The sequence below is a fragment of the Scylla paramamosain genome, chromosome 43 (genome assembly GCF_035594125.1).
Source record: "Scylla paramamosain isolate STU-SP2022 chromosome 43, ASM3559412v1, whole genome shotgun sequence".
Lineage (NCBI taxonomy): Eukaryota > Metazoa > Arthropoda > Malacostraca > Decapoda > Portunidae > Scylla > Scylla paramamosain.
The window spans coordinates 4,244,684-4,259,683 of NC_087193.1; the positions used below are offsets into that span (position 1 = coordinate 4,244,684).

The 15,000-nt window shown below is 40.7% G+C and overlaps 1 protein-coding gene across 5 annotated transcripts in view; it reads left to right on the top strand.

The window, feature by feature from the left end:
• Positions 1–7,852: 7,852 nt before the first annotated feature.
• LOC135093533 (transmembrane protein 184B-like) overlaps positions 7,853–15,000 on the top strand; it is a 44,741-nt gene continuing 37,593 nt past the window's right edge. For 2 of the 5 annotated variants that reach the window (XM_063992856.1, XM_063992859.1), the window contains exons 1-2: positions 7,853–8,052; positions 12,777–13,017. In XM_063992856.1, the coding sequence (XP_063848926.1) occupies positions 12,856–13,017 (162 nt within the window). In that variant the 5' untranslated portion in view covers positions 7,853–8,052; positions 12,777–12,855. Of the gene's footprint in view, positions 8,053–11,340; positions 11,473–12,776; positions 13,018–15,000 lie in introns of those variants that run through there. The other 3 variants (XM_063992857.1, XM_063992855.1, XM_063992858.1) reach the window with 3 other exon arrangements.

Below are 15,000 nucleotides of genomic sequence, written 5' to 3' on the forward strand. Positions count from 1 at the left end.
TAAGATAAACGCTAGTTTATCAGTTATTTTTTACTTTTCTTTATTTATCCACAAAACTACTTTTTCATCATTTTCAAGATGATAAATACATCGATATTTCTATTTTCATTTAATATACTTAAGCTACCCAAGACTTTAAATACTTTCTAGTTGAGAGAAAATGATAACATTCAGCGGTAACTAATATAGTATAGACAAACCAAATTTCCCTCTCTCTCTCTCTCTCTCTCTCTCTCTCTCTCTCTCTCTCTCTCTCTCTCTCTCTCTCTCTCTCTCTCTCTCTCTCTCTCTATCTATCTATCTATCTATCTATCTATCTATCTATCTATCTATCTATCTATCTATCTCATCAGGTTGTTATTGTCGAGTCAAAAGTAAATAAACAAATAAAAAGTTTTGACAAATTTGTAGATGTGAATGATAGGTGGGTATAAGAAGGCAGAATTTATACAAGGACTGTCACGTGTAGGTCTGGTGGCTTCCTGCAGCTGTGTTCTTATCTCTATGTTTTTCACATTTTGTCTTCTTAATTATGTGAAGTTTGATTTTCATATATTCAGGTGTCTTATATAGACTTATTCCATTAGTGATTATAATTTACAGTATATATTATTCATATCAATTACAAATTAACACTATTGTATAATATTATATCGAGAGAGAGAGAGAGAGAGAGAGAGAGAGAGAGAGAGAGAGAGAGAGAGATCACAAGCAAACAAGCAAACAAACGAACTTTGATGAAGTTCTGATCTGTACACACAGGTTATCTTACACACACACACACACACACACACACACACACACACACACACACACACACACACACACACACACACACACACACACACACACACATACCAAGTAGCAGCTTAAAAGTTAAACATCAATTATAAAGTTTTGCGGCTCGTCCCTGATCGGCGCCACACACACACACACACACACATACACACACAGGGCAGTTAAGCTTGTGGGAGTGTAGTGTTAACACCACACCACCACACCATACAATACCATACCACACAACACCACCACACACCACCACACCACGGTATCCTTGGCGCCCTGACCAGCCCAGCCCCGCCGATCTCCTCCAAGGTCCTCGGACCCCAGCCCCGTCCCTCCCCGGCTACGGTAACAATTTCTCCTCACATATCTAGTGTAATTCCGAGGATTTTGCAGGTGTTTCCAGGTGATTTAAAGGCTCGCTGTGTAGGAGTAGGTGGAGGAGGTGGAGGTGGAGGGAAGAGGAAGAGTGGGGAGGGGAGGTGGGGGTGGAAGAGGTACAGAAGAGAGGTGCGTAAAAAAACTACTTCGGCTCCACATCATCATTTTATTTTTACTTATTAGTGGAGTTTGCATTGTTTTGATATTTAATTTATTAATAGAAAAGTATAACAAGTTATAGTGCATAATAAAATCTTGTCTAGTGGTTGTTTTTTTCCCAGGTTAAAATAACACTTTCGTCATTTTATAATTTTTTTTTCTTTTTTTAAGCCTAGGGTTGTTTTGGTGTTTGATTTAAGACTTAAAAGATATAAGAAATGTATCCCAAGTAATAATATCTAATAAAATCTAGTGTAACCATTCGTATTTTCAAACTTAGAATAAATCCGTTGCTGGATTAGAAAAAAAATTCTTTATACGACGAAAAATCTGTGTTTTCTTTATTTATCTAGAAAATAACGATTTTTTTTTTTTTTTTTTTTAGAATATGTAACATAATCTAGTCTGGCTGTGTTTTCTATGTCGATATTATTAGTTTTTTTGTAGCACCGTTCATAAAAATTATAGATTGTATTTTGGATTTTTCTCTATTATTATTATTCAGGCTGGAAATGTTTTTATATTCCAGATATTTATTAAAGTATATGTCAAGTCAGAATATATAAGACATTCCGCCTTAGTTCCGTTTTTTCGAGGGGTCAATTTCAAAATGGATTAACGTATGTAAATTAAAGTGTGATGTCATCAGTGACGTCATCAGGGTACCGATTCCCGGGACATCCCTCCATTCCAGTCTCTCACCGTCAATGTTCGGTGTGTTAGTTGAAGTATATGGCAGGTCAGAATATATAGTGCAGTACACCCTGGGCGTCTTTCTTCGCGCGAGTTTCAAAATGAATTGCCGTACGTAAATATAAGGGCCGAGACGAACGTTTTTCCTTCCTCCCTCCCTGCCTGTACATCAATATCTAGTTAAACCTCCTTGTGTTTCCAGACTCAAACGTGAAGAAAAGCCAGAATTAATTTAGAAAATAGACAAATGACCCCCAAAATTCTTCTTAACTAACGTGCATGTTGCAGCCCCGTTCAAAGCCCCCCCATGGTAAAAGCATCAGGACCTTCCCTCCTCTCTCTCCGTGTCTGTTCGTCAATATTTTCCTCAATTTCTAGCGTTTTCCAGATATTTCCAGGTGTTCTCCAGAATAAGATGTGTAGACTGTTGTAGTAGTAGGAGGAGGAGGAGGAAGAAATGAGGAATGGAAGAAGACGGGGAGGAGGAAGGAGGAATAGAGATGGAGAGGGGTGGTAATGGTAATAATTGTAGCAGTAGGAGTAAGAGGAGGAGGAAATGAAGAATAGGGGGAGGAGGAGGAAGAGAAGGAAAAAATAACGAGTGGAGGAGGAGGAGGAGGAGGAAGGAAAGAGCAATGGATGAACGGGGTCTCTCTCTCTCTCTCTCTCTCTCTCTCTCTCTCTCTCTCTCTCTCTCTCTCTCTCTCTCTCTCTCTCTCTCTCTCTCTCTCTCTCTCTCTCTCTCTCTCTCTCTCTCTCTCTCTCTCTCTCTCTTTCTCATCTAGATTATAAAAGTTTCCGCTGTATACTTCTGGTTTTCTACAAGATCATAGAAAACTGTCACAATCTGAGTTACTTATATATAGTAACATAAATATTTGTTTTAAGGCATTACGTACCATCATGCAGTCACTATTTGGAAATAATAATAATAGTAATTGAGTTTGTATGTCAGAGCAGCAGAATGTTTTAATTTAATAAGAGTATAAAAGCTAAAATAGACAAATAGATAATAAAACTTCTCTAACTTATTCGATAAAAGTGTAAATAATTTAAGATAAACGCTAGATTATCAGTTATTTTTTACTTTTCTTTATTTATCCACAAAACTACTTTTTCATCATTTTCAAGATGATAAATACATCGATATTTCTATTTTCATTTAATATACTTAAGCTACCCAAGACTTTAAATACTTTCTAGTTGAGAGAAAATGATAACATTCAGCGGTAACTAATATAGTATAGACGAACCAAATTCTCTCTCTCTCTCTCTCTCTCTCTCTCTCTCTCTCTCTCTCTCTCTCTCTCTCTCTCTCTCTCTCTCTCATCAGGTTGTTATTGTCGAGTCAAAAGTAAATAAACAAATAAAAAGTTTTGACAAATTTGTAGATGTGAATGATAGCTGGGTATAAGAAGGCAGAATTTATACAAGGACTGTCACGTGTAGGTCTGGTGGCTTCCTGCAGCTGTGTTCTTATCTCTATGTTTTTCGCATTTTGTCTTCTTAATTATGTGAAGTTTGATTTTCATATATTCAGGTGTCTTATATAGACTTATTCCATTAGTGATTATAATTTACAGTATATATTATTCATATCAATTACAAATTAACACTATTGTATAATATTATATCAGAGAGAGAGAGAGAGAGAGAGAGAGAGAGACCCCGTTCATTCATTCCTCCTTCCTTCTTCCTCTTCCTCCTCCACTCGTTATTTTTTCCTTCTCTTCCTCCTCCTCCCCCTATTCCTCATTTCCTCCTCCTCCTCCTACTCATACTGCTACAATTATTACCATTACCACCCCTCTCCACCTCTATTCCTCCTTCCCGTCTTCTTCCATTCCTCATTTCTTCCTCCTCCTACTACTGCAACAGTCTACACATCTTATTCTGGAGAACACCTTGAAATATCTGAAAAATGCTAGAAATTGAGAAAAATATTGACGAACAGAAACGGAGAGAGAGGAGGGAAGGTCCTCATGCTTTTACCATGGGGGGCTTTGAACGGGGCTGCAACATGCACGTTAGTTAAGGAGCATTTAGGGGGTCATTTGTCGAGTCAAAAGTAAATAAACAAATAAAAAGTTTTGACAAGTTTGTAGATGTGAATGATAGGTGGGTATAAGAAGGCAGAATTTATACAAGGACTGTCACGTGTAGGTCTGGTGGCTTCCTGCAGCTGTGTTCTTATCTCTATGTTTTTCGCATTTTGTCTTCTTAATTATGTGAAGTTTGATTCTTATACATTCAAGTGTCTTTTATCGATTTATTCCATTAGTGATTACAATTTACAGTATTCACATCAATTACAAATTAACTCTGTTGTATAATATTATATCAGAGAGAGAGAGAGAGAGAGAGAGAGAGAGAGAGAGAGAGAGAGAGATCACAAGCAGACAAACGAACAAACATTTTGATGAAGTTCTGATCTGTATACACAGGTTATCTTACACACACACACACACACACACACACACACACACACACACACACACACACACCAAGTAGCAGTTTAAGAGTTAAATATCAATTATAAAGTTTTGCGACTCGTCCCTGATCGGCGCCACACACACACACACACACAGGGCAGTTAAGCTTGTGGGAGTGTAGTGTTGACACCACACCATACAATACCATACCACACAACACCACCACACATCACCACACCACGGTATCCTTGGCGCCCTGACCAGCCCAGCCCCGCCGATCCCCTCCAAGCTCCTCGGACCCCAGCCCCGTCCCTCCCCGGCTACGGTAACAATTTCTCGTCACATATCTAGTGTAATTCCGAGGCTTTTGCAGGTGTTTCCAGGTGATTTAAAGGCTCGCTGTGTAGGAGTAGGTGGAGGAGGTGGAGGTGGAGGCAAGAGGAAGAGTGGGGAGGGGAGAGGGGGTGGAAGAGGTACAGAGGAGAGGTGCGTAAAAAAACTACTTCGGCTCTATATCATCATTTTATTTTTACTTATTAGTGGAGTTTGCATTGTTTTGATATTTAATTTATTAATAGAAAAGTATAACAAGTTATAGTGCATAATAAAATCTTGTCTAGCGGTTGTTTTTTCCCAGGTTAAAATAACACTTTCGTCATTTTATAAATTCCTTTTTTTCTTTTTTCTAAGCCTAGGGTTGTATTGGTGTTTGATTTAAGACTTAAAAAATATAAGAAATGTATCCCAAGTAATAATATCTAATAAAATCTAGTGTAACCATTCGTATTTTCAAACTTAGAATAAATCCGTTGCTAGATTAGAAAAAAAAAATTCTTTATACGACGAAAAATCTGTGTTTTCTTTATTTATCTAGAAAATAACGATTTTTGTTTTTAGAATAAGTAACATAATCTAGTCTGGCTGTGTTTTCTATGTCGATATTATTAGTTTTTTGTAGCACCGTTCATAAAAATTATAGATTGTATTTTGAATTTTTCTCTATTATTGTTCAGGCTGGAAATGTTTTTATATTCCAGATATTTATTAAAGTATATGTCAAGTCAGAATATGTAAGGCATTCCGCTTTAGCTCCGTTTTTTCGAGGGGTCAATTTCAAAATGGATTAACGTACGTAAATTAAAGCGTGACGTCATCAGTGACGTCATCAGGGTACCGATTCCCGGGACATCCCTCCATTCCAGTCTCTCACGGTCAATGTTCGGTGTGTTAGTTGAAGTATATGGCAGGTCAGAATATATAGTGCAGTACACCCTGGGCGTCTTTCTTCGCGCGAGTTTCAAAATGAATTGCCGTACGTAAATATAAGGGCCGAGACGAACGTTTTTCCTTCCTCCCTCCCTGCCTGTACATCAATATCTAGTTAAACCTCCTTGTGTTTCCAGACTCAAACGTGAAGAAAAGCCAGAATTAATTTAGAAAATAGACAAGTGACCCCCTAAATACTCCTTAACTAACGTGCATGTTGCAGCCCCGTTCAAAGCCCCCCATGGTAAAAGCATGAGGACCTTCCCTCCTCTCTCTCCGTTTCTGTTCGTCAATATTTTTCTCAATTTCTAGCATTTTTCAGATATTTCAAGGTGTTGTCCAGAATAAGATGTGTAGACTGTTGCAGTAGTAGGAGGAGGAAGAAATGAGGAATGGAAGAAGACGGGAAGGAGGAATAGAGGTGGAGAGGGGGTGGTAATGGTAATAATTGTAGCAGTATGAGTAGGAGGAGGAGGAGGAAATGAGGAATAGGGGGAGGAGGAGGAAGAGAAGGAAAAAATAACGAGTGGAGGAGGAAGAGGAAGAAGGAAGGAGGAATGAATGAACGGGGTCTCTCTCTCTCTCTCTCTCTCTCTCTCTCTCTCTCTCTCTCTCTCTCTCTCTCTCTCTCTCTCTCTCTCTCTCTCTCTTTCTCTCTCTCTGGATGATTTAAGTGTGGGCGTGCGTGCAGTACGTATATGTATATGTGGACATGATCTCGTCCACTCATATGCCCACCCCAAAGTCAGCTTTCCACCTCTCACGAAGTCCACCCAAGTTGAAAAACACTGTATGATCTGATTTGTTTATATGATTTGCCATCTTAATCCTGGTGGTATGGCACGACACCACTATCGCAGTCTTTTTATGGTCAGATATGTCGGGCGGCCTGGAAGCAATAGCGTTTTTCTATACTTTCAGTGCTTAGCTGGTAATGTTTTGAGTTTAAGGGGTGTAGGGACAAAAGCGGACCAATAGCGCGTTGGTTTCAAATTCGTAACGTCATTTCGAATCCTCCTTTTCTCTATGGTTTACTTTCCAATTAAAAGTTTTGCTACAACGTTTGCTTGAGACCAGATACATAAACAGATATATAGAACGGAACTTTTTTTTGTCTTTTCTTGAAGCTAAGTAACATTTTCTCCCACAAATGTAATCATTTGCATTGAGCTTCATCCTCGTGTCTTTTTGCCACCGCAGGATCCGCCCCGCTGTCCTCAGTGTTACATATCAGTCCGTTACTTGGGTAGTCGTTCACCTTGTTGCCCATTATATAATATGGCACAGGTGGGTGGTGGGTCTCGCTGCCATATTGTACTGATATCATGTTTGCAATGGACCTGCGATCACATGATGTGTGTATAATCCTTTTAATCAAAATTATGATTAAATAAACATATGTTATGTGTGTTATCAAGTAAATTTTTGTTTGCCTTTATTTAACTCATCCCGGGAGAACGTCGGATGTTTATAACGAGCTCCTGTCAACTTCCGTGTATATATCCGTGTGATCATCCTTATGACAATATAACATAAATGATGTGTAATGTTACATAAATTATTGTTTTGAAGTAAATTACATTTATTTGAATGCAGGAGTCTATTGCAGTCTATTAATGGTCGCAGGATTTGCGTTTATATCAACTCCCTCTTGCTGACGATGCATTAAACTTTATAGTATCTTCATCACATATATGTGTTATTTTAGGTAGAATATTCAGTATTGTAGTTGTAACTTTGTTTTTAATTCCGTTAAATCTCATTTAAGCATAATATTTGAAAACATTTTTTTTATACTAATGATGCTTAAATCCATTGTTACATATAATCCCGTCATTCTCCTTAATTAAGCCTACAAACAATAACCGCAAATTGTCACAAAAAGCAAAGAATATATTACATATCTTATATTTTCTACATTCAATAGAGACTTCTAATTAGAAAAAAAAAATAATTGACAAGGAAAGATATTTTAACTAAGCACATATTAAACATAAACAATGACTTACAGATATATTGAATTTTAAAGCTCTTATCACGTTCTTATATATGTATTCTTTTGTTATTATAGACCTCTCCAAACAGGAGTTATGCGTAAAATCAAGTCGGCACAATGTCGGGGCCAGGCAGGGAGGTGCCAGCACGCATGCGCGAGGCAGTGCTGAAAACATCGCCATTGAGAGGTGTACGTGTTGTTGTGTGCCGCAAATTTTACCCAATATTACCCTCCTGTCGCGAGTTACCGAGGATCTTACAGTGCGTGCGTGCGTTGTGATGTGCTATGTGCCACTCCCACACCTGGACCCCTGAGTATAGTGTGCGAGGATAGCGAAATAAGGTGTGTTGTGGTGACCTCTCCCTCTCTCTCTTTCCATCTGTTATCTAGAACCAATGCGTCTTTTGTTCACCATTTGCCCCTTTTTTCGTCATTTGTGTTCCCTCTCCTCTCTTCATTGCTGTGCTTATTTTATCATCATTCATTATCTGTTTCCCCGTCTCCATTTTCCCCCCCTTCCATCTGGTATGCCCAACATTGGTAATTTTTCCCATTTCACTCCCGCACTGCCTCACACCACTCAGATCATGCCAGGTATCCACTATCCACTTGCTACATCCACCTACCACCTCCACACAGTAACATTGGTAGCCAAGGACAGACATGCGGAACAAATGCAGTTTTGTGTCATCAGTGCCACCTCAGATTCATCCTGATTGCCTTATTTAGTTTTTTGTCCTTCATTCAGCATGCGTGTCTTTTACTAACGGTGTGTGTGTGTGTGTGTGTGTGTGTGTGTGTGTGTGTGTGTGTGTGTGTGTGTTAATTATGGTCATTGGGCATTAGTGCGGTTAGGGACAATGCAGTGGCTGGGCTTTTCCATGTAGGAGTTATTATGTGAGGCGTCAGTCAGCCTTACCAGTGAGGAGCCTACACCCCTGGAAGGCCTCAGGGCTGCTGCCGTGACTTTCTAGTCCTAGGGTCTGTGTCCTGTATCCTTTAAGTAGGCTGCCTATAATAATGGTGTATTTTGGCTGTGGACTATAGTGGTCTGCGACTCTGAAGGGACTCCCACAGCCACAGCATGGGTGCATCTGCAGGCGACAGATCAGGACTGTCACCCTTGTGCAGTGGTGGCTCCACAAGGCCTCGCTGCTTCCTTGGAACCCTCGGCTCCGGAGCACTGCAGGCACAGACTTGTGGTGCGCTGGGAAGACACTGGGCGTGGAGCTGTTTGATGGCCCCAGGAGGCTCAGTCAGACCTTCGGGTCAGGCTCACTGTTGAGGGGCATGAGATCTGTCTCACCCACAAGGACAAGGCTGCCACGATCTGCTTCTCCCGCTTGTCTCGGCAGAGCGGATTGTTCAGCGCCCTCAAGGAGTTTGATTGGAAGACTCGGGGTGTCGTGATGTGATGCCATTCAAGTTTTTCCCTAGTCCCTCTTCAGGAGCACCTGTGTTTCACACTTGCAAGGTGTCAGAGGTGTGCGGGACACAGCCGCATTGAGCACACTTGCCAGGTTGAGGTAACATTCAGGGCCGCCATCCCTGACTCACTCACTCTACTTGTAAAAATACTTGAAATGAAAAAAAGGACACTCAGATTCAGCATCAAGAAAGTATTTGATATTCCTGGCATCAAGTTTTGCTGCAGCTGCATAAATACCCAGACACAACACTCTCCCAAGGCCTCCAGTGTTGGCTGGCAGAGCTGTAGTGTTTCACAATTTTCACAGAAATACATCTGTGACACTCCCACTCAAAAGTGAAAATGAAATGAATTTGGAGCCAAAATTTCTGACATACTAAATTGTTATTTGTGGGTGTGTGGCCTTGCTTCCCTGAATACCAGACAGATTCTTTCCTTGAACACATGCTCAGATCCCATCTCATTGTTATTAAGACAGCACCACATTTCCTGCCATTATTATCACCTCCTGCATCCTGTGAGGGGAGCTGTGGGAGGAGGAACTCAGGGAGGGTATAGCAAGGATAACACACAAGTGGAGATGATTTTACTGCTGTTATAACCAAAGGAAAGTAGAACCATGTTATTTTATCAGAGTTCCATCATCCTCTTGTCATGAAATTTTTCTGAAGTACTGGTATTGCCACACTGATTACACAATTGATAACACCAGGTAAAAGGTGACCCTAATCCACCTGTTATCACCTGGCAAAACCATCAAAAGTGTACCGTAATTAAATTCAAGCAACCAGCAATCACATAATGGCCTCAGTTATTTAAAGACTTCATCGACACAAAGCTAAACAGCACCCACACTACATCCAGTCCCTATATCCTGCCAACCTTGTCGCTGCGTCATGCCAGTGATAGGGGAGATAAGGCGAAGTTCCCATATCGAAGTCCTGGCTGTGTTACATGAATAGCCTCCAGTGTTAGCTTCACTTCACCATTATTTTGAAAGACTAGATTTCGATGGCAGTTCACGGCCATGTGGAGCAGGCTGACTTGGCTTGCCTTAGTGTTGTCTTCAAGGGTCAAATTACACGTCTTGGCTAGATAGAAATTGTATTAGTTGGATGTGTGGAAGTTTCATTAGTAGCTTCTAAGACCTATTGTGTTATCTTTAATCTTTCAGTGTTAGACATTTTTTGCCATAATCCCTTGCATTTTTTGACTCATTTTTGTATTACAGTATATGAATTAGTTTGTAGCTTGGAAAATAGAAAATAGGGCTCATATTCTTTCTATTCTCTATATACCCATGCAAATTATACTCTTGGAAATAGAAAATGGGCTTCTTATTCTTTCTATTCTCTATATACCCATGCAAATTATACTCCTGGAAATAGAAAATGACCCTCTTATTCTTTTTTATTCTATATACCCCTGTACTGTTTTAAATGTTACCCAAAGATGTCCATAAGAGTGAAATGGTTAATAAACTGGGTATGGCTCAGTAGACAGTAACACCAACCACTGACATACCTTATATTTAACTGAAAGACCCACTTGTATAACACTTTTTAGCTACGTAGAGATTAGATTTAGTTCGACACCAATATAACATTACCATACATATTTATTTCACATGCTGAAATGAGTATCTCTTATCTGTATAGAGATTAGATCACTAGATTAATAGAGGACAGCGTTCAATTAGAGCACCTAGTGAGAGATTCAGGGACACTTCTAGCCACTGAAAAAGATGAGCAGTCATGTTCGTTGTGCTGTTCTTGTAAGTTGCGGTGATAATGGTAATGATAGTGATGATAATAGTGGTGTTTCCTGTGTCGCTCTTGGAAGTTATAATGATAATAGCTCTGCAAAGACTTGCTAGAGCAGTGGAAGTTAATAATGTTAATGATAGCAGTGATAATAGTGGCATTCATTGTTTCGCCCTTGGTAGTTACGATGATGATTGTAATGATAACAGAGATAATGGCAGTAGTAATGATATTGACACAGTTACTCAAATGTTTAGTTCTAGATGTAGCTCTCTCAGTTAACACATTTCACTGAAGTGGCTCCTGTTTAAAAAAAATGTGGATTCTACCGAGTTTGTTTACGTTTATTAAATTTTACTGTCATATTCTAATTAACATCCTTATTTGTTGGGCTCCTGCAAGTATGGTTTTGATCCTTCACCATGTTATTTTGCGGTAAACACCTTTTTTTTTAGAGCAAATGTACTGATGGAGCAGACCTGACAGCAATGTGAGGCAGTGTTTTATTGCCGCTGTGCACACCAAACCAATTGAAAAGACCGGACTGATGCTGGTGGAGGAGGATTTGTGGTGAGGAGCCTCAAGTGTCTCAAGAGGGTGTCCCAACAAGTGCCTTATTGACACACACACACACACACACACACACACACACACACACACACACACACACACACACACACACACACACACACACACACACACACACACACACACACACACACACACACACACACACACACACACACACACACACATCCCATTTTCTCTCTCTCTCTCTCTCTCTCTCTCTCTCTCTCTCTCTCTCTCTCTCTCTCTCTCTCTCTCTCTCTCTCTCTCTCTCTCTCTCTCTCTCTCTCTCTCTCTCTCTCTCTCACTTAATCACAGGTGACTCATCTGTTGATTACTCCTAATTCATGTGTGTTTCAGCCGTTTGTCATCTCTAGGAACACTGCAACACTACAACGCATCCTCTGTGCCTCCATCATGTGTTGTCAAGCATCATCACCGCTGTTTCTTTCCTTGTTTACTTGTTACGGTGAATTCACAATGTCACCCGTCACATTTTGGCAGTCCGAGTTACGATTTTTCCTGGCAAACTAATACATAATATTTTTCACTTTATTGTTGGTTATCCTCATCTGTCACCTTCTTTACTGATAGTCAAAAAAAATAGATAAAGAACTCGTACATACCAAAACGTAATAATTGATAGATTTAAAGGCGATCAGAGTGTATGTGTGTGTGTGTGTGTGGCAGGTGACATGACATCTGTCCCTGATTGTACCTCTGTGACAAGTGAGAGGTCAGGTACAGTTAGCAAGGCGTCATTATAGTGCACACCTGGCGCATTGTTCATTGATGTCTTTCTGATATGTTTTGTGAAATGTCAAGGTTGGTGGCAGGGCTGGGCGGGGTGGGTAGTGGATGGGTGGCTGGGTGGTGTCCCTTTAAGAGATTGCCTTGGCTTTCTTCCTGTCATAGCCCATTAGTAAGAGTCCTGGTGGGTGTGTATAGTTGTCCCCATTGGTTGATACATTGCCTTATCAAGACTGTAGAGGGAAGGAGCCGAAGACAATAGGAAATAGTGCTGTGAGTGTACTCTTAATAATTATCTTGTAGCTAACTTAACCAAATCCTTCACCTAATCTAACCTTACTTAACCAAATCCATCTTCATTTTACCAAACTTAACAAAACCCACGTATTCATCACTTCACTTCACAAAACTAAAGCCATCCTACCCAACCCAAACCATACCAACCCCATACCATACCAAGAAACCATACCAAACCAAACCTCACCTCACCTCACCTCACCTCACCTCACCTCACCTCACCTCACCACACCTAAAACACCCTGATATCTCCCTGCCAGGTGCACCACACAAGATGAGCACAGGAAGTGGGGATGCGGACTCCTCCACCCCCCAGAAGCTACGACCATCCCCACAACCATGATCGATGCCTCCACCACCAGCCTGCCACCCCTCACCTCCCCAGGCACCATGAGTCCCACCAACATCCCCATCGATGACCTGCCCTTCGTCCAGACCACAGCAGCTCAGGCCATCGCTGGTGCCTTCGTGTGGGCCGCCCTGCTCATCACATGCCACCAGGTAAGTGTAGGACTGGGGAATACAAGGAAGGGTGCTGTCTAACCTAACTAGAGAAGAACAGAGTATTGTTTTTCCAGGGAACACAAGGGAGTTGCTGTCTTTTTTTGATGTAGGAGGGGCACTGGCTAAGGGCAACAAAATTATAATGAAAAAAAAAAAAAAAAGCCCCACCGAGATGCCAGTCCCCGAATAAGTCAAAAGTGGTCATCAAAAATTAAAGGATAAGTGTCTAACTTAACCTAACTAGAGAAGGACATATTGTTTTTTCTAGGGAACACAAGGGAGGTTGCTGTCCAACCTAACCCAACTAGAGAAGTAGAGAGAGCTTTTTTTTTTATAGAAGCTTATGGAAATGTTTGGAAATTCAATATGAGAGAGGAAAAATGAAATGGAGTTTGTTTAAGAATGCAAGAGAGAGAGAGAGACCTGAATAAAAGAGAAAGAAAATTTTTCAGATAAGAGAGAGAGAGAGAGACTATGCTAATGTGTATAGAAATTATAATTCCTTGTGTAATTTAAGGTAATTTTTAAGTGACATATATAATTACAAGGTACAATGTGTGTGTGTGTGTGTGTGGGTGTGGTTCTGTCAAGGTTAGAAGAGAAAGACTGTGGTTTCCTTGTCATTAACTGTGAATATTATCAAATTATTAGGTATTCTGTGGCTTTCCTCTTGTAATTACTTAGAGGCAGGACAAAGGCAAGGAAAGGTGTTATTGATAGTTATGGTGGTGGCGGTGGTGGTGTGTGTGTGTGTGTGTGTGTGTGTGTGTGTGTGTGTGTGTGTGTGTGTGTGTGTGTGTGTGTGTGTGTGTGTGTGTGTCTCTCACCTTTTGGTCTGTGGTCAGCTATGTTTGGGGTTTGTGGTGGAAGTTTGTGGTGCATTGTGGTGTGGTGTGGTGTTGTGGTGGTGTGTTGCAGTGCCCTTTCTATGTGTAGTGTTGAGTTGTGTGGTGTTTTCAAGGTTTTTTTTTTTTATCCATATAGTGTGGTGGGTTTTGTTAGTTTATGAAGGAAATGGTGCATGCTTAACTTCCCCAAACACACACACACACACACACACACACGCACGCACACACACACAAAGAAAAAATATACACACAAAAACACACAAAAAAAAAACTAAAGAAATAGATCAGATGCAGAACTTAACACACCACCCACCACCACCACCACCAGTAACACTCACAAGGCTTCAGCACCACAACCCACCAGGGAACAGACTCAAAATAGAAGGATAGACACAGACAGTGGCCGGAACAGACAGAATGCATGCACAACACCCTAAGAAGCCTTGCATTAATCCCCTCTCTCTCTCTCTCTCTCTCTCTCTCCTCTCTCCTCTCTCTCTCTCTCCTCTCTCTCTCTCTCTCTCTCTCTCTCTCTCTCCTCTCTCTCTCTCTCTCTCTCTCTCTCTCTCTCTCCTCTCTCTCTCTCTCTCTCTCTCTCTCTCTCTCTCTCTCTCTCTCTCTCTAAGCCTCTTCCTGAAATGTGTGGCTTTTTTTTGACGTGTGTGTGTGTGTGTGTGTGTGTGTGTGTGTGTGTGTGTGTGTGTGTGTGTGTGTGTTTAAAAGCAGAATTATTATGTTTTGTGAGGTAACTGTGCGGGTGTGGGTGTGTGTGGGTGTGGGTGTGGGTGTACATGTGTGTGGCTAGATTAATTTCATAAAAGTCCTTGAGATTTTATTAAAACCACTTGGCATATTCTTTGCATCCCTACATTTATTATTATTATTTACTGTGGTGGTGGTGGTGGTGGTGGTGGTGGTGGTGGTGGTAGTAGTAGTAGTGAATCTGCAATGCAAATCTGCTATGAAATTTATTCGGTTTCCTTTTGTTGAGAGAGAGAGAGAGAGAGAGAGAGAGAGAAAGAAAAGAAAAACCTGCTTGGGTGAGATGTGATGCTCTGTTCTTTGTCCTTGATACAGAGAGAGAGAGAGAGAGAGAGAGAGAGAGAGCAAGGGGGACATGTGTGGGTAAGAT